The sequence below is a fragment of the Zingiber officinale genome, chromosome 2B (assembly GCF_018446385.1).
Source record: "Zingiber officinale cultivar Zhangliang chromosome 2B, Zo_v1.1, whole genome shotgun sequence".
Classification (NCBI taxonomy): domain Eukaryota; kingdom Viridiplantae; phylum Streptophyta; class Magnoliopsida; order Zingiberales; family Zingiberaceae; genus Zingiber; species Zingiber officinale.
Genome location: NC_055989.1, coordinates 150,831,088 through 150,849,733, shown reverse-complemented (window position 1 = coordinate 150,849,733; position 18,646 = coordinate 150,831,088). Strand labels below are relative to the sequence as shown.

The window sequence follows — 18,646 nt, the reverse complement described above, 5'->3', positions numbered from 1 at the left end:
CGGAGGGACAATGTCAAGGACTCTTCTCTAGCCCAGTCGCTAACACTCTTCTTGCATGTAGGTGCGCTTAAGAGTTACTTGGATACAACGAGGAGTCTTCATTAATTTGTTCTTGTAAGAACTTATTATAAGAGGTTTCTCTATCTTTGGAAAGTATGCGAAAAAGGAGAAGTTTATAATGGAGGGAGATTTTTAGTAGGCATTGAATTAATCCCATAAGAAGCAGATACCAAGTAAAATTTCAAAATAATTGTGCATGGAGAGTCAAGTTTGAATCAATGTTTTTATAGCGCATTCAAATAACGAGTACGAGATTAAGATCGAAAGCGATTAGAGCTATTCACTATTCATCCTCCCCCTCTAACTTATCAGGTCCTAATAAAAAAAATAATTATTATACTAAAATCTTAAATCATAAGTTAAACTATTATATCAAAATACTCTATATTAAATTAGCCAAAATTATTTAAAATTTATCAAAATTATTTCATAATTTATTAAAATCTATCTAGTAGTTATTATAATATATGCATATAGAAGTTATTAAATAGTTATAATAATAATATTATTATAACTTATATGTTATAGTAGTTATTTATTAACCTTCAAGTAGTACCTACTATAATAAAATTAAAAAAGTAAGGAGAGATACCGTTTTATGATTTATTTAATCTAAAACGCACTTCTAACTTTAACCTACACGTGTTTCAGGACTCGGTCGGTGCCGTCCTCTGTCGACGCTTGGACTTGGACCCCACTTGATTCCTACGTGTCAATGTTACTATTCCAAACGTACAATGAACGCCATCTCCTTTTAATCCCCTGCTTTTCATCGCCCACAGATATTACCCAAATACGGGTTATCTGAAACAGAAATGAAACACAAAGAGTGATGAAGGCGCGGGTACCTTTTCGAGGCTATTTTTGGGTTAATAAGTATTTTCATTCCGATAATTTTGCTTTTTTTTTGGAATCGCTGCTGGGCCCGCTTTTTCACTCCGCTGGGATAAAGCAGACACGTCATCATCCGGCTGCCCGTGATATAAACACGCTGGGAGAGAGAAAGCAAGCGGGGAGAGTTGTTTATTGGGGGTTTCGACGGTGGCCGGCAATCGATTCCTTCGCCGACCTCAAATTTTTGGTGCGGATCCGAGGAATCGCCTCCCTGGAGCGCTTAATTTGACGAATTCCGGTGGGTTCCGGTCCGATCGCGGTTACCTTCAAATGCTTCTGCGTTTTGGGTGGTCGGGAAGATGCAGCCTGCCTCGTCGGATCGGAGATCGACTTACCTCGACGCGCTCACGCTGGAGATCGAGAGGAAGCTCCGGAAGGTGAGGGTTAGTTCTGTTGTTTTGGGTCCTTTACGGGTCGGATTATGTGACGATTCTTTGACTGCGTTCTGATCGCTGGAAATCTGTAAGGATGCGGTATTGATGCTCGTTATCCGCTGGTGCTCCTGTTGTATTCCAGGCTTTGAGCTCGCCAGGACAGAGACCTTATTTGCTTCAACAGTTGTTTGCTGATGTGGCTTTGGAGATCGAGGATCGAACTCTTGGTAATGTTCTCTTCCCTGATCATTTTACGTTAAGCTTTGTGATTATTTAATTTGCGGAAAGATTTGAATGTGAAATTTGAACACTAAAGAGTTTAATAATTTGGTAATGTGAATGATATTGGTTCTTATTGAGGTTTTGATGTAATCTCAAGTATTAATAGGAATAAAATCATGTCTTTTCAAGTCCATAAGGATTCCACAATATGATTTTTGGGTCTTCATAAATGCTATACGTCTATTGTAGGAAATACAATATTTAAGAAAATTTTGTCAAATTTTATGAAAAAGTAAATGAAAGGATTTTATGGGTCTTCAAATCTGATATGGTTGTAATAGGAAATATGAGGTCTAAGGACCTTGTGTCAAGGCTTTGGTGTGCACTTACAAAATTTCAAAATGAGAAAGAAACATGTATCTGTAGCTAAACAAAGTTTAAACTTCATGCAGCTTTACAATTCATTAGCAAAGAGCATATTAACCCTTTATAACTTATACCTCTTGAGTCATTGACATATAAACTGAGAAACAAAGTGAATCATGAACATATAACTTCTTCACTCATTGACATATAACTTTCCATGTTGATTCCACTAATTATATAGCATACATTGTTATCTTTTGCATATTATCTGTATCTTTTTATACACATGTGTGCTACTATACACAAGGAATTGGTAGCCTGTTTGGTTTGCCTTGCTAACAAACATTGTGGTAATATGGTTTTGTGAAGAAAGGAACTTGAGAGATTAATTTTTTATGATGCTCCTGCAGACATAATTTTTGACAAGGATGAAGATCAAATTGTTGCTGCACAAGATGGAATTGATGCCAGCCTTTGCTTCTATGATGTACTCGCTGATTATTATGTTGAAGAACCTGAAAGAGCAAAGTGCATACTTTCTTTAATTGTCCAATTATGGAGCCAATCTTTTGTGTCACATATATTTGCCCTCCTGTTTCATAAGTGGGTATGTCTTTTATTCTTCAACAAGTATATGTTGAATCGTGGAATCTCTCATGCAATTCTTCCTTATTACTCATTTGCCCCCTCAGTTGAATGTTATGGTAGCATACTTCGATGAATCATCACTAGATCCCTTGTATAGATTAGGAAACACTTCTAAACTCTTTTATTGGAGATACGCATCTCACAAAGTCAAAAGCACTGCTAAGTCTTAAGAAAAATAGGTATCCTCGAAATTCTTTAAGAACTAATGCAAGTTCTTCCAAAGCGTAAAACATATCCCCATCACTACACCATTAAACACGTACAATTCAATAGACAATTAGGAATTAGGTGGAGGAAGGCATTTTTCTGTTCTACTTAAATAAAGAAGAGAGATTGCAGCAAACATTCAGACTTATGGTACACTAAATATTGTGATTGCCAACGTCCTCTTTATTTATAGCTTATATCTCAAGTTTTCCTGATTGCTTGTTTTGATTTCAGTTATTTGAAGTTTCTGTTGAAAACACTGAAACACTACTACGCTATGGATCTGCCCTTGTTCAAGGTGCCGGAAACGTTTTCTGGTATGTTCCTTTTTGAAAAAAAAAGATGAGGGAGAAGTAGAAGAAGAATAATTTACTTGTGCAGTATTCTGCCAATTTCTTTGGGGTTAAAACTTTTTCCTCAATCAAGGACCATGAGTGCTTTCTTGTTGAATGTGAACTATAGTTAAAGATATCCACAAGATCTTAGCATATGTTGCAGTAACCTTAAATATTTGTAGACGATGAATATCAAATATCTTATTGTGGTTTCCATGATTATTAGTCAATAACTTGTGGACACCAATGTGTTAATCTATTCATAAATATTTTTGCTTCCGTGTATGGTTCTTGCAAAGTTAATGGAAAGTTGCCTACTTATCAATTTATTTGGATAACCATGAAGGAAATTAAATAGCCAATAATTTAAGAACCAATATTCTATCCGATCAGCTTCCTGATATTATAAATACAATAGGGTTTCATATCCTTATTGTTTGTTACACCTGAGTCCAGCTGCATTTCCTAGACCTGTCCTGGATAGATCTCCATGGTTTTGGATGGTTGGTGTATTGTTGGTGTTTAACTAAAAATGGCTCAGGTTGATTTATGCATTTAGGATATAAAGATAAATCTAACTTTCGTCTCATTATTGGCCTTTATTATTTTTCTGACAGTTTTCTTTGTTCTCGCTTTGTCAGGATTGACATCCAAACAAATAGAAAGAGATTTTTATCTCTGTTCACTGTAGGACAAACCCTCTTGTCCCTTTCAAATTACAAGTCATTCTTTAAGATTAAAATTCAACAATATGCTATGTTATTTTCTTTTCAGTATCTTCTCGAGGAGGTTGCTCTTGTACCAGAAAGGAGCCTCAAGATATCTATTCAGGTTTTGCTTTCTACCATGTCTCTTGATCCTGAAGTATCTAAGTTCTTAGATTTAATGTCTGATATTTATTTGGAATTTATTTACCTTTTTAGGCCCGTCGAGATCTCTACCTTCTCCTCTCCAGGTTCTTATTCTTCTACGACGCTGGTACGTTTTTGCTCAAAGTTTGACACCACTGTCCCTGCTATACAGTCACCCATTTGATGTTCTTAACTTTGCTACTATCAGATGACTCGCTTGAAAATTTTCTGAAGAGCTTTCCCACCTTTCCTAATGCTTTCTTGGTTGGAGGTCCCGTAGATATATTTGTGATCGAACTTACTGATCAGGTTCATCATTCTTTCACCAGCCTTTATTTGCTTACAAATAAAAAAATACTAAGTATCACAAGAGATATATGATGGTGTTAATTATTTTTCAGCTTCAAAAGTTAAAAGTGGAGCCTGTGCTTGTACATTATCTGTCCCGTATGAGTGCTCTTCGAGGTTCGACTTCTGTTATCCAGTCATACGACGATCCTATACAGAAAATAACTCTCCGCTACTTAAATTGAGTCTTTAACATCCCGGAGCACTTTATAGGTCTAGAGTTGAGAATGACTACAAGTACAAGACTAAAGGCATGCCTCTACAGCTTCACTTCTCCTGGAGGGCCAACATATCCGACGAGAGTTGTACGACATGCCGCCTGGGATACATTGGATCTGCTCTTTCCTGTAAGTATAACTGAGCTGAGCTGCTATGAATTTGCAGAGATCACATAGACAAGCTAAAGTTGGGCATATCGACAGCACTAGCTGAACATAATGCTTTATGAAAATTGGTTCCATTTGAGTATTATATTTGCATAATTCACTTGTGCTTTTACTTATCGCATCGATTGATTCAGGTGGGTCAATATCCTCGGCATGTTATAAGCCTCTTCTTTCGATTGCTCTATCCTTGGTACTGGCCTTCCTCCTGTTGGAATTTTATTATGACATGCGTGAAGACGGTTGTATACTACTTCATAGGACTACTAGCTTCCGGTCGGGAGAACTTGAGAAGACCCAAAAGAACTTGAGAGGTATAGCAAATGCTCACAAATGCCGGTATGTGTTTTATTGGTTGCTGAGCCTGTGAGTCGATATGTGTTTCTTTAGGTTCTGGAATGATAGCTTCCACAATATCAATTCTTCTCTAATGTTAAGTGGACAATTGAAAGGAAACATCTTATAGACGATACTTTTTAAAAGGGTCAAAAATCAAAGGGTCACCTCTATCGGACTAGGAGTGTTTTTTATTATTATTAAAAGAGTGTACGACTCATGAGCCCTGGTAAAATGGTACAAGTATTCTCAAATGTATTGTTTAATCTGTTTTGATTTTTTGACAGTTAGTTTCAAGTTTAAATCTTTAATGATACAACTATTCTCAAATGTATTATTTAGTTGGTTTTGATTTTTTTGACAGTTAGTTTAAGTTTAAATTCTGAACCGATATGGCAAAAAAAGTTAAGGGCATCTCTAAGAACTTTATGAGTTTTTTTTTATGTCAATATTCCTCACATCAAAAATATAAGCGAGGGATTTTAAAAACCTTGAAAGGCATGATTTGATTTTCCTTTGAAAACCATCTATTACAATTCTGACCAATTGATACCGAGTTTAAATTTAAAATTAATCTGTCAAAAAATCGAATATTGATATTGGCATATTTTAAAAGAAAGTTGATGGATTAGAACCTTTTTTAAATAAAAAAATGTATATAAAAAACATATTTTTTACTATTTAATAGAAAAAAACTTCTGATTCTTTCCGCTTATAAGTTTGTCCTTTTCAAGTTCAGTATTTAGGGGTAAAATTTTATTTGAATTTATTTAATAAAACTTGTTAAGATAAATGAATTAAACTTAAGTTTCACAATACTCAATATAACTTAAGTTTTACCATATTCAACATATTTAAATTTATGAATCAATTTTTAAATAAAAAAAATAATTTTAATATTAAATTTATAAATTTTATATTTTACTTATACAAAATATAAATAAATATATTAAATTTATTTATTAAAATAAAATTATAAATTTTAATAAAAATATTATAATTTTTTTAAATATATAATTTAATTTTTAATAAATATTTAAATTTATAATTTATATTTTTCGATAAAAATTGGAATAAATTTATGAATCATCAATATATTGGTTAAATAAAATTTTGATTTAATTATAAATAAATTAAATTAATATATTCGTTAAATAAAATTTCTATTTAATTATAAATAAACTAAATTCAAATATTAAAAAGTTCGATTCAGACGATTACACTCTTTAGTATTACAAGTATTTTACATCTAAATGCAATCCGGAATATTTTATTTAGTTATTGTCGTTATCTATCACAGAGCCGATGATGTGACGGTATACTCCGACCGTCGTGATATATACCGGAACGTTACGCCGCAACGTTATCCAAGTACTTTCTTCGCTGTTTCCTCGCAAAGCGCCGCCATCTTCTCCACCAACGCCCCGATCTCCTCGTCGCCTTTCTTCGCCATCATCGCCGCGACTTCCCTCGCCCTCCGTCTCACCTCCTCCCCCTCCGCTCCGACCACCACCTCCTTGATCCCTCTCGCCACCTCCTCGCCGTAGAACATCCCCAGCGCCCCTTTCGCTTTCCGCACCTCTCGCCCCGCCCCGATCTCCTCCACCAGCTTCGCGTTCGCCGGCTGGTCCAGCTGCCTCGGCAGCGCCACCACCGGCACCCCGCACTTCATCGCCTCCAGCACCGAGCTCCAGCCGCAGTGCGTCAGGAATCCACCTACGCTCCGGTGCGCCAGAATCCTCCTCTGCGCCGCCCATCCCTCGACCACCAATCCCCTCCCTTCCCTTCTCACCGCCGCCTTCGACTTCACCTCCTCTGCATCTTTCGCCGGAAACCTAATCACCCACACGAAGGCCAGCCCGCTGAGCTCCAATCCCCGGGCGACCTCTCTCATCTCTTCCTCCCCCATGAAGTATTCGCTCCCGAACGTGGCGAGCACCACCGAATCCGCCTCTTTCTCGTCCAGCCACCTCATCACCGAAAGGGTACTTTCGTCGCCGTCGGTGTCGTCGTCGTCGTCGTCGTCGTCGGGTACGAGCGGGCCAACCGGGACGATCTCCTTCCCAATCTCCTGCTCGAAGTGGTTGATGTACTTGGCCTCGATCTCCCGGAAGGTTCTTACGGCGATGAAGCAGGTGGATCGATCCATGCACTGGAAGAAGCGGTCTAGGTCGGCGACGCCGTTGGCGATCTGGTTCATCCCGGCGACGTGCTCGAGGTTTTCCTTGGCGCCGAGGCAGAGTGACGGAAAGGGGAGATCCTCATCGGGGTGGCGAGCATAGTGCGCGAAGAAGACAGCGGTGGAGGCGGCGGTGGTTAGAAATTGGATGGCGGGGATGGCGAGGGCGGAGGCGACGAGGGGAGCCCAGGGTTGAATGAAGTCGTAGAGGAGAACGTCGGGGCGGAGGCAGGCGAGGAGGCGGCCGAAGTCAGGGGCGCTTAGATCGAAGGCGTGCTTGAGGGAGGGCATGAGGTGGGAGGGGAGGTTCTTGGTGGAGTGGAGGGGAGGAGGGAGGTGGGCGGAGGGGAGTGGGAGATCGACAAGGTGGACGGAGGGGTGGGAGTCGGAATGGAGATGGGGCCGGAGCGAGGCGAGCACGGTGGGGGAGGAGACGAGGTGGACGAGGACGGAGTGGTGGGAGAGGCGTTTGGCGAGCTCGAGGAAGGGGGAGGCGTGGCCGTGGGCGAGCCAAGGCAGCATTACCACCCGGAGGCGGTAGTGGTGGTCGTCGGCGGCGCCGGCGAAACCCATTGAGTTAGTTTTGAGTCGGCCGGGCGGGCGAAGCGGCATTTAAAGGACAGGAAGTTTGTTGGGCAGCCACCACGTGTGCGCCGCTTGGCAACGCTTCAGCAGTTGCCTGCTGTTCCTTCTCATTTACTTTATATCTAATGTTTTGAGCAAAAACAAAAGACCCCAAATTAAAAGAAAAAAATAGACATTTTTAAAAAATAAATAAAAGGACGGTTCATTTGTTATATAAGATATAAGATAGTTATTTATTAGTTCTTTATATCCCGCGTTATTATAGTAAAATGTGGTAATTATCAGGGTTCGGGATGGATCCAGAAATTCTGAGTGGAAGTGGACTTGAAATTAATGTAATAAATTATATATTATATAAAAAATAGATGTATAATAAAAAAAAAGTCATTACATTATTTTATTCAACAAAGTTGTGTTCTACGAAATTTTGAAACATAAAATTCGTCTATAATAGAATCTATATCTATATCCTTAGTTAAATCTCGTTCAATATAAAGTGTCAAACAATCTTCAAGAAATTCATCCTCCATTTTATTGCGAAGTGTTATCTTCACATTCTTCATTGCTGAAAAAGCTCGCTCAGTAGTGGCAGTAGAAACAAGTAACGCCAAACTAGATGAATCAATCTAGTCAACATAACATAAACCTTTGACCGCCCACTCTTAGTCAATTGCTGACATAACTCAACAAGTGTAGAAGCCTTCAAATTTTGTATCACATCAAGTTTATAATGTACCAATTCATACTTCAAAGCAATGATGTCTTGATTTGTGAAATCTTCAGGATAAAACTTCATTGCAAGCTTGCAAATATCATCAGTGTTAATTGATTCAAACGAATTTTTAGGATCTAAAGCAGTACTAAGAGAAAGAAGTTCCACTGATGACTCATTAAATCGAGTATTTAACTCCATCAAGATGAAATCTATTGCTGCATTAAAAACATTAAAGTGGTAATGATGTTCAACTGTAGTTTGCTGACATGAATGACCAATCTTATATAGACAATTAAGGTCAGACACATCAATTTCATTTCTCGTACAAAAAACTTTCACTTCATGAAGAAATTCTTCCCATCCGCATTCTCTAAGTTCTTGGAGGATAGTTTTGGTAGTAGAGACAAATGTAACAGTAGACAAAATATCTTGAGATTTTCTTTGAAAAATTTGACAAAGAGTATATGTTGTTCTCATAATTTTATGCATTAAATGCAAAATGAACACAAATTCAAAGCTTGCCATGTTTCTATAAATCCCCCGAACTTCAGCCTTAGCTCTTCCATTTGGAGAATGGTCACTAAGAACTTCAAAAACTTTGTAAGTTGCAGCATACATACCTATCAAGCTTTTTACTGAGTCATAGTGAGAACTCCAACGAGTAGCTCCCGTTCGCTGCAAATTACCAATCTGATTAGCCCCACTTCCAGAATCACATTCTCCAATTGTCAGCATATGCTCGATTCCAATTCTCCAGTATGTAACTCAGCAATGCGTTTAGTAGAAGAAGTAACAATATTTACTATATTATCCAAATGAGAAAAGAATTCCCAAATAACACTGACATCCTTGGCTGCAGAAACTAATGTGAGTTGTAATTGATGGGCAAAGCAATGGACATAGTATGCATAGGGACAATCTTTGAGAAATAATGCCTGAAGTTCATTCCGTGCGTCACGCATATTGCTAGCACCATCATATCCTTGGCCTCTGATTTTCTTAACTTGTAGGTCATGATGAACAAGAACATTTGATATTTCTTTTTTTTAGGTTCAATGAGGTAGTATCGCTAATACTTTTGATGGTAAAAAATCTTTCTGTCAAAACCCCATAATTATTCACAAACCTCAAGATAATGACCATTTGCTCTCGTTTAGATATATCTCGTGCTTCATCAACAAGAATATAGAAACATTTATCACTAACTTCTTCACGAATCATCTTTCGTACTCTATTAGCCATAATATGTAAAATCTCTTTCTGAATTTCTGGAGCGATATATTGAGCATTTTTTGGAGCATTCTCAAGTACAACTTCATCAATTTTTGTACTCATTTTTGCAAAAGCATTTACTAATTCAAGAAAATTCCCACGATTAGATGAAGATAGAGATTCATCATTACCTCTAAAGGCATACCCTTGAAGTGCTAGCCAACGAATAATGACAATTGAGGTCCGCAAACGCAAGCGATTTTTTTCTTTTTCCTCTTTAGATTGGACATCCATGACATTATCAATATGTTGCGAGGGTCTCATCAAATTTTCAGCCTTTCTCTCGCACATAGTATGAGGCGAAGAAGCTGCAGAACCAATATGGGTAAGAAATGTACATGTTTTTTCTTGATTTACCCTTTTCCAATTGTCAAATCCTTCATTTACCAATGCTGAGATATTAGACGAATTAACATCATTCAAGAAAAGAAAACAATAAAAGCAATATGCCTTATTTGTTGAAGGCGAATACTCCAACCAATGAAATTTCTGGAACCATTTTTTTTTAAATCGACGATTTTGACTTCCAAATTTTGTAGCCGAATACTCCAACATATCTGATTGATAAGACCCCATATTTAGATATGAACGTCTTATTTCATCTCGTTCATTAATATGATATTCACATATCTATTTTCTTTTTCCTGGATCTCGTTCAATACAACTAGAGGATAACTGATGATCATTGCTAGAAGAGGAAATTGAAGGAATTTGAATACTAAGAATTGGAAGACTTTCACTAGATTGATGTTGCATTTTAGGGACGGTGGGAATTGAAGTGCTTTTACTAGTTTGATGATCTCTTTTCTTAAAATACGAAGCTATCGTCTTTCCTTTCTTTGCAGCAGGTTGATGTTCCATTTTAAAATAATTCAAGTTATATCCCTAAATAAATATGAAATAGCAATCGAATAAGTAAACAACTATAAGTAGCAATAGATATGCTACAGACTCGGAATAAAATAGATAAAATCAAAATCAAATGATTAACCACAAAAAATCAAGACGGTAGTAGCGGTCACAATGACAGTTGTTGTTAATTAGTTTTTGGTTTTCTATTTCGCCCTTATTTTCGTCCATCTTCTCACAATATTCCCAACACACATCTTTTTCTCGAACCACTAAGGTAGCCAATTATCATAAGCAATCACTATTTGATTTTTAAGTAGTGAAAAGTAATTGAAAATTCATTCATTATCTGGACCAGCATAAAGATGAGACCAAAGAAATGAAGATCCAATATCTCATGTTTTGATTGCTCAAAATGACGCTTAATAGTAGTGATAAAACTAAGAAAGTTTAACGAAACTTACTGATGCCAGTCGAACAGTATCCAATATGCTCTCCTCTCTGTAAAATTAGAGCAAAACAAAAATAAACAAATATTACCAACGTCGTATTTTACGGAAAGGATAAATCATTATAGTCAATAGAGAAGATGGGAAATCAAAATTCCAAAAGCAGTAAAGCACAACAGCCATTCTTAAATCCTGAGAACTGAGAAGCAACTCATATGGTAGAAAATCACAACTTGACATATAATCTAATAGAAGAAATCCAAAAATAATCAAGAAGAAAACTAGGGCAACAATCGATTTAAAAATTGATTAAGATAAAAACAAAAATAGAGAAAATACTAACCTTTCTTCTATCGATGATGGTGGACTGTGGACGTCGACGCTTCCTTTTGAGTTCTGACGTCGTTGATGCGGTGATACCTTGAGATTCGCCTATTCGTCGATCGCCGACTCGCACGCACGAAGCCAAAAAGGCAGAAAGGTAAAAAATCCCTTGATCGCTGACTCTTTAATATGTATATCCTTATAAAAATAATTTATGGGCTGGGCACCAAGGCTAGGCTATAGCCCTGTATAGCCCTAAGGAAGATCCATCTCTGGGGTTCATTTAGGATTGTTTCATACTATATCAAAAGAAAGTAACTCATGAGATGTTGTCTAGTATAGTAACACTTTATATAAAGATGAGTAGTTAGTAGGGTTATAAATAAATAGTTTCGAGGTGTTTAATTTTGTTTGATAAGATAAATTGTGTCGAACCGAGAATTAACCTTTGAAATGATTGTTAAAGTTTGATTTGATTTATTTTATTTTTTATGAGCTTGAGTTTATTTGAAACTTAACTTGAGCTTGGTTCGTTTAGATATTATCGAGCTCTCAATTCAAGCTTGGGTTGAATTTGGTTCATTTAAATATTATCAAACTTTCAATTTAAACTTATTGATTATTTGAAATTTTTATTGTTTGATTGATTATTGAGTTTGATAATTTAAATTTATTTATTTTATTTTATTTTATTTATCATATTGATAAGAGTTTTATTAATAAACATGGTTCGTGAACATTGTTCATAAATATTATTCACAAACATTAATAAGTTGAACACATATGTGTTTACGCTTGTTTGTTTAGTTTAATGAACTACTCAAGTTTGTTTATTTAATTGATCTTGTATATATTGAACGAACATAAATAAACTTTTACCAAACCGAATATCATATTTGTTTACGAACATTTAATTCATATATATCCCTAATAGTCAGATGATCTGTGATGTATTTTATACACGCTGCTAATCGATCCAATAATCTATTACGACAATACTATATGTAAGTATTAACTATGTAACACTATGAGAGTTGTCCATTGCTTTTGTTGCTATTATGATTACTGTTATCATTTATAGAAGTTATTATGTAGCTATTATAATATTTAGAAATTATTATATACTTGTTATAACATGTTACATCTATTATAATATTGTTGTAGTGTTGCAGTAGTTTTTATAATTATTTAAAAATAATTTTGATTAATTTAGCATATCCAAGCGATATTGGAATAGCTACCGAATAGTTACTTATAATGTGAAAAAGAAATCCTCTATTGCACGCTTAATCAAATTAAATCCTAAACTCATCATAAACGTCACTGAGCAATAGTTGAAATAAAAGATATTTTTAGATAAAAAAAAATCACTGATCGTGTGTCCTTTTTACAGTTTTTTTTTAAATGAACGTCATTATGTTGATTTATAAAATTTGAGAGGTCCTTTTTTTTTGCCCCATGTTTTTTATATAATTTTCTCAATTAACCTCCGGTGTTTCGATCATTTAAGTAATTTTCATTTATTCTTTTATAACCATTTCTCTTTTTTCTGAAATATATCTTTTACTCGCATGATTTCATTGAGCATCATTGCACTTTATTATTATGAATTAGCCAAAGCTTAAGCATGGTTTAGGATCAAGGTTTTGTGAGCTTAATCATTACCTAAACAGAGCTATCGGAGAAGGGATTAAATGAAATAAATATCAAATTTGTAAATGATAAACCATAACGAACCGAAAGATTGTGGAGTGAAAATATTAGAAATTGTGTATCATAACAATCATTCCAATCCTATTTTTCAAACTTAAAATACTTTCATTCCAATCCTATTATAGCAGTTATAAAATAACTATTATAATATATTAAAATAAATTATTTTTAAAATTTGATTTATCAAAAATATTATACATACAACACTTCTATATCAAATTTTCTTTGCTTCACTATCATCCACTCTTGGAACTCTTGTCTCACAAGAAATGGAACTCTTTTCTCCGTCAACAATCTCCTCCCGCAACCTTCTAAATCCTCGACATGGAACCACATCGGCAGCAGCTCCAAATCGCAAGGAAGAAGAAGCAGGGGAGGCCATTGCCGATGAGAGAACAGATCAAAACAAGGATCTTTAGAGGTATCATCCAATTAGAAATACCTTCCTTTTACCTTCATGGTCATGCAAAGCAAGGTGGCTAAGAGCTTCTATCTTCCGACTAGAAACACCTTATGCGAAAGGTAACTCCCTCTACTCGAACCGATGAATGACATGAGAGACACCAAAGTTAACGAAAGCGCATAGAGTATTATCATAATGGCAACGAAAAGAAACGAAGAGCAAACTTACACAAATATTTTCTTCATTCATTGTTCAATGTGTTTCTCCTTCTATTCTCCTCTACTTGCCATCTCCCCTTGATTCATTGGCCTCTTAGTCGCGATGTATCACCCCCAACTGACCCATCAAATAAAGGATTTCATTAGCACATAACTCATCACAATCACAATAACAATAACGATAAAGACGACAAAAAGCTGAAAAATTCATGCACTTTAGAGAGAATCCTCGCATCAATGGAAAGAAAAAAGCATCAAAAGATACGAAACTTTGTTACGGAATCAAAACAAAAAGTTGGGGAGACATCCTTTATCTAGCAATCAAGAATTTTGCAAAGATATATAGTGTTGCCAACTAGAGAAATATCATAAGGTGCCATCAACATGAGATATGTAATTTAAGGAATACTAAAATTGAAACAAAATTTGAACTTACCTTTTAAATTTGAACACAGCCGATACGCCCAGCTTAACTGCGTTCCATGTTCGAGTAGTTGAAATAGCACCTTTCGATTGCCTGCGTTACTTGTGATAGTTGAAGGAAAAGATTTTAAACAAGAACAAGCATAAGAAAATAGATAGAGATTTCTCTTCTAGCTCCAATTATAAGATGTTACAACTTTGGATAACTGGAAATGTAGCAAGGGTTTGACATATCACACTTTGATACCCGAGAAATCTAATATAAACAGATGCAACAGCGCACCGACCGAGAAATATATTCAGCAAAATGTTAATGCACGGTCTCACAATCTGCTCCTTGTTTGGGACTCTAATGAGTTGAGTTCCTGAAGTGGTAGTTTGGTGCAGGTTGAGAAGGGAAATGAGGATGGTGTGTTGTTGGAACTTGCAGTTGCAGCAGAGGAAGCGCAGCTGTCGCTCTGGTAGTAGGGAATCCTGATGATGCTGCCGACGAAAAGACTGGAATTGGAGAAGGTACATTTGTTGGCCAACTCCACACTGGGAAAGTTTGAAAACCAACAGCAGGCATCTTTTCATTCGCTCTCTCCTGCATTTGTGGGCAGAAATCAGAAAGCTAATAAGACATGATGATGTTCGACAAATAGATAAGCAATCCGATAATTTGAGTTAGTCTCCTCACACCTTAGGTAAGTACAAGCTGAGAAACTAACAAGTTTTGGCCCAGGAATAGGTTGACTTTGGTCTATAAGTATAATAGCATACATAACAGTGAAGGCTTTTATTCTCTTAGGTATTCTTAGACGACTAGATCATAGTATACTATGACTTGATAAAAGGGGTTAGAATCTCATGTAATATCCTTCTTCATGAATTGGTGCTTATCAAGTTTGTTTCTCGGTGTTCCCACACTGCATCAGGACTATATAAGAGCATAGAAAGTGAGAAAAGTGAAAAAGCAAGAAGCATAGGAGGCTAAAATATTAGCATGAATGTTTGAGTAGCAACAAGTAGCTTATCCCCAAAAGGAATATGTTAGTAGAAATATGTGGAACAAGCGATAAACATCAAAAGGAGTTTGATAAATCCTACAAAGAATATGATGGCAGAATGAATTTAGTGAACACCAAAGATGAGATGTCTCAATAGTCAATATGCAAAAGATTATCCTTGCCTTGTTTGTGCCAAAACCTTCGATCTGGTTGCCCGGTAAATTTTGGTTTCCCTTGGGGACGTGGACCAATGGCTGAGAAATCCTCAAACTCAGATCGATGTCATGTCCTGCAAGCAGTTTAGGATAATGTAAGACCATTTAAATTGGAAAGTTTGTATCAAGGAATAGTATAATTAAGCCAATAGAGAACTCCAAGTGACGATAACATCCAAGTCAAAATGATGTTAGACCAAAGATAGCATTGTGTGAATACCCTCAGTATCGGCCTCTGAAATAATTTCGCTTTCATAGGTACTTGGCTCAAAGTTGGTAACTGCCTCCCTTCCATTATACCTTATGGCTGCCTTGTCATAAGCCCTAATGTGGAGAAAAAACTCAGAGAAGAGGAAAATTGATATTGGAACAGAATCATAGTTAAATTATAATAAAAAGGAAGACCTTGCTGCTTCTACTTCGCTGTCAAATAGCCCAAGATATACGTACCTGCACATAGTGTGAAGAATTTTCATTAGGAAAGAGTGGATCTTCTATGCAATATCTATGTATTGCCTAACAATATTTAAACTACCAAAAAACAAAATTCAACTATCAGTAAACATATAGACTATGGTCCTTTTGGCAGACTAGAAAACTACTATTTGTAAGCATCAAGAGTCGACTTGAGAACTACAAAGCAACGACAATGATAATGATTTTTCAAGACAACTAAGGGAGAAATCCCTCTGAACAAGTTTCGTACTTCTTGCCGAGAAACTGTCCCATGCGGGCTTCCCAGCGACCACACTTGTGAAGGGTCACTCCTCGATATTTTGAGCTTCCCCTTGAGAATCCAGTGCTTTGCCGACGAAGTATGTGCACAAATTCCTCCTTTGACATATTTTTCACCTAATATGTGGAAAATAACCACAAAGGAGGGGGGAAAACAAAAGAAACTAAGCTTTGGCAAATATGATGAAGAAAAAACATACAATTATTTTGCACCTAGTTACCTGATCAAGATCTTCCTTGTAGTCAATGATATTAAAATTGATATCAGCATCAACTCCCCGAAACTTAATTGCAGCTCGATCGTATGCTCTGGAGACAGATACCACCACTCATTATTCTGTCCGAAACAGGTAATACGAGTAACAGAAAAGCATAATAGAATCAACCAAAAAAAATCTCACCTTGCGGCGGCATGAGCAGTGTCAAAGCCTCCTATTAGAGTGAGACCATCACACGCAAAATAAGGAACAATCAGAATATTTATTTACCAGTATAAGTGTGAATAAGCTTATGTGTGATCATTTAGGAAATTAACATAACTGCTTACCCAAGTACACTTGTTTCCCACAATCCCTGTCCAAAGAAGCAACTGAAGTTAATTCATGGAGATCAAGGGAGAAGAATTAAGATTCCAAAGGACAAACCAGATATGAGACTCCCATCTTCCAGTCCTACGGTAGAATGTAACTCCACGGTACTGAGAACTCCGAGATCGTGGTCCCCTTCGACTCTTCTTAGGCTGCTGTTGTGGCTGATGGAACAGCTGTTGCTGATGTTGAATTCTCAAATCTGCAGATGAATCGGCTTGCAAAAAGGAAAGATTCATAGAATGGAGATTAGACGATGAAAAGGATGAAGTTGCTACTGCCACTTGGGAAACATCTGGAACCACCAAAGGCTCTGAAGGAAGGAGCTGTTTAGTGATCATTTCAGGTTGTTGATGGGCACCAATTGCATCCTCTTCAAGCTCCTCTTCCACTTCATTTTCACCTTCAAGTGTCAGAGGACTCTTCAAAACACCAAACCTGAATGCAGCTGCAAATCGAGTCGAGCAGGAATCCTCATCAACCACTTCAGATAAGGCTTCAGCATTAAGGACAGATGAATTAGTTGTCCCAGAATCATCCCTCTCTACTTCTCTAGAATCCTTGGAGTTGGTCTTCTCTCCAAGGGCTGTTGATTCACTAGAGGATGCCAAGTTAAGGTCCAACATCATCACTCTTAGAAAATAGGGGGAAAGCAGCCTTCCTCAGTCGAATTAGATCTATTCTTGGTTGCAAAGCACTCTCACAGGGTTGTGATTCTGATTCTTCAGTATCAGAAACAATAGCCAGAGAAGGAAAAAGGTAGAGACAAGATAAGACTGAATTGTTCTTACGCAACATCTATGGTGACACATAAAAGGTCAAATCTGCCATGCTCCACCAATCTGTAGCTAGCTATAATTTCACCTGCTTACCACAAGAAAGAACAGAATACGCAGCCAGTCACAAAATTTCAGTCCAAATCATGGCTAGAAAAAAAAAATAATAAAAAAATTTAGAAGTACTGAAGTATTCAGCTCAAATCTGTACTTCAATTTACGTTTGACCAAAACCTCATCTTTACATACACATTGGCACAATTTACTTTCCTAATCAGAGCATTTATATCATGTCATATCAATTATTGCTCTATGACCGACTACGATAGCGGCGTGAGAAGTCATGGCCATCAGCTAACCGCCTTCGATCGCTCCCCGTGACCAACAAGGAACGAGAGAAAATAAGAATAAGAGGATGAAGAGAGAAAGGATAGGATTAAAGGAGTGAAGAAGCATCAGAGACGGAGAGAAGAGTTTAGGATATGTGAGAAGTTATTCACCAAAGAATCTATCCTCGTTTCAAGGGCTTCGCCAAAATGGTAAATTTGGGTACCCTATCGCACCTTGCCGTTCAACTCCAAACTCTATACGGATCTCTCACCCATTCTGTTCCGCCCCCAAAATTGCAACTTCCTCCACACAAGGATCGAGATGAAATACGATCGGGAGTTCCAGAGGAAATCAGAGACGAAGAAGACTAGAAACGAGGAACAAGGAGATGGAAATTGGGGGGAAAAAAAAGAACACATAGATTGAAGAATACGATACCCTGGAAGACCAAAAACCCCTCGATAGCTCGTAAAAACATCGACTGCGGAGGCGAGGAAGAGGAGCAGGCGGCGGCGACAACGAGCGGCGGCGGATGGCGGCGGCGAGAAGGAGGAGAAGGAGAAGCCGGCGGAGGAAAGTGAGCTGAAGCACAACTACCGAAGCCTTTAATCGCTTCCTATAAATCTACAACGAGACGAAAAAGGTCGACCGGGAAAAGCCGGTAACCCGGTCCTCTTTAACTTTAAGTTGACCATTATACTATGGACTCATCTTGACCGTACGATTCGATCAGACGGAAGGAGATGGGATTACGCCATTAGAAGCTGATTTTTTTTTTTTTAAATTTGGGATTAGTCGGACTTAATTAGGGATTAATTTGCCTAATGAGGGGTAGGGGTGACTTTTATGAAGTTAATTAG

The 18,646-nt window shown here is 37.2% G+C and overlaps 4 protein-coding genes across 5 annotated transcripts; 1 reads left to right on the top strand and 3 right to left on the bottom strand.

Annotated features, from left to right (window-relative positions):
• The first annotated feature begins 1,046 nt into the window (after positions 1 to 1,046).
• LOC122047847 lies at positions 1,047 to 5,099 on the top strand. Its single transcript, XM_042609355.1, has 11 exons — positions 1,047 to 1,331; positions 1,471 to 1,555; positions 2,327 to 2,523; positions 3,006 to 3,088; positions 3,748 to 3,793; positions 3,881 to 3,937; positions 4,030 to 4,084; positions 4,166 to 4,266; positions 4,359 to 4,422; positions 4,519 to 4,652; positions 4,826 to 5,099. The coding sequence occupies exons 1-11, from the start codon at positions 1,254 to 1,256 to the stop codon at positions 4,997 to 4,999; spliced, it is 1,074 nt and encodes a 357-aa protein (XP_042465289.1). The 5' UTR covers positions 1,047 to 1,253; the 3' UTR covers positions 5,000 to 5,099.
• Positions 5,100 to 6,232: 1,133 nt separating this feature from the next.
• Positions 6,233 to 8,035, bottom strand: LOC122049669 (UDP-glucosyltransferase 29-like). Its single transcript, XM_042611029.1, has one exon. It carries the CDS (start codon positions 7,813 to 7,815, stop codon positions 6,388 to 6,390), a length of 1,428 nt encoding a protein of 475 aa, XP_042466963.1. The 5' UTR covers positions 7,816 to 8,035; the 3' UTR covers positions 6,233 to 6,387.
• Positions 8,036 to 8,189: 154 nt separating this feature from the next.
• Positions 8,190 to 13,492, bottom strand: LOC122048867. The gene is made up of 5 exons (XM_042610383.1): positions 13,375 to 13,492; positions 9,630 to 10,167; positions 9,124 to 9,254; positions 8,525 to 8,718; positions 8,190 to 8,414 (listed from the first exon to the last, which is right to left on the bottom strand). Exons 1-5 carry the CDS (start codon positions 13,490 to 13,492, stop codon positions 8,190 to 8,192), a joined length of 1,206 nt encoding a protein of 401 aa, XP_042466317.1.
• An 806-nt stretch (positions 13,493 to 14,298) lies between these two features.
• Positions 14,299 to 18,386, bottom strand: LOC122047846 (APETALA2-like protein 1). Of its 2 annotated transcripts, XM_042609354.1 has the most exons (10): positions 18,225 to 18,385; positions 16,738 to 17,544; positions 16,641 to 16,666; positions 16,495 to 16,525; positions 16,315 to 16,402; positions 16,065 to 16,210; positions 15,764 to 15,808; positions 15,579 to 15,682; positions 15,326 to 15,432; positions 14,299 to 14,740 (listed from the first exon to the last, which is right to left on the bottom strand). In XM_042609354.1, the coding sequence occupies exons 2-10, from the start codon at positions 17,307 to 17,309 to the stop codon at positions 14,504 to 14,506; spliced, it is 1,356 nt and encodes a 451-aa protein (XP_042465288.1). In that variant the 5' UTR covers positions 17,310 to 17,544; positions 18,225 to 18,385; the 3' UTR covers positions 14,299 to 14,503. The 2 variants fall into 2 exon arrangements, with proteins under 2 accessions (XP_042465288.1, XP_042465287.1); XM_042609353.1 differs by having other exon boundaries at positions 16,738 to 18,386.
• Between the last annotated feature and the right edge of the window lie 260 nt (positions 18,387 to 18,646).

Excerpts from the sequence above, each read along its gene's own strand:
- LOC122047847 (XM_042609355.1), top strand. The coding sequence starts at position 1,254 with ATGCAGCCTGCCTCGTCGGATCGGAGATCGACTTACCTCGACGCGCTC. Across the intron at positions 1,332-1,470 it reads TCGAGAGGAAGCTCCGGAAG|GCTTTGAGCTCGCCAGGACA; the intron begins GTGAGGGTTAGT and ends GTTGTATTCCAG. Across the intron at positions 3,089-3,747 it reads GGTGCCGGAAACGTTTTCTG|GATTGACATCCAAACAAATA; the intron begins GTATGTTCCTTT and ends TCGCTTTGTCAG.
- LOC122049669 (XM_042611029.1), bottom strand. The coding sequence starts at position 7,815 with ATGCCGCTTCGCCCGCCCGGCCGACTCAAAACTAACTCAATGGGTTTC.
- LOC122048867 (XM_042610383.1), bottom strand. The coding sequence starts at position 13,492 with ATGGCCTCCCCTGCTTCTTCTTCCTTGCGATTTGGAGCTGCTGCCGAT. Across the intron at positions 9,255-9,629 it reads CAAATGGTCATTATCTTGAG|AATTGGAATCGAGCATATGC; the intron begins GTTTGTGAATAA and ends TACATACTGGAG. Across the intron at positions 8,719-9,123 it reads CTCAGTAAAAAGCTTGATAG|CAATAGATTTCATCTTGATG; the intron begins GTATGTATGCTG and ends TTTTTAATGCAG.
- LOC122047846 (XM_042609353.1), bottom strand. The coding sequence starts at position 17,309 with ATGATGTTGGACCTTAACTTGGCATCCTCTAGTGAATCAACAGCCCTT. Across the intron at positions 16,211-16,314 it reads ACAAGGAAGATCTTGATCAG|GTGAAAAATATGTCAAAGGA; the intron begins GTAACTAGGTGC and ends TCCACATATTAG. Across the intron at positions 14,741-15,325 it reads AAGGTTTTGGCACAAACAAG|GAGAGAGCGAATGAAAAGAT; the intron begins GCAAGGATAATC and ends CCACAAATGCAG.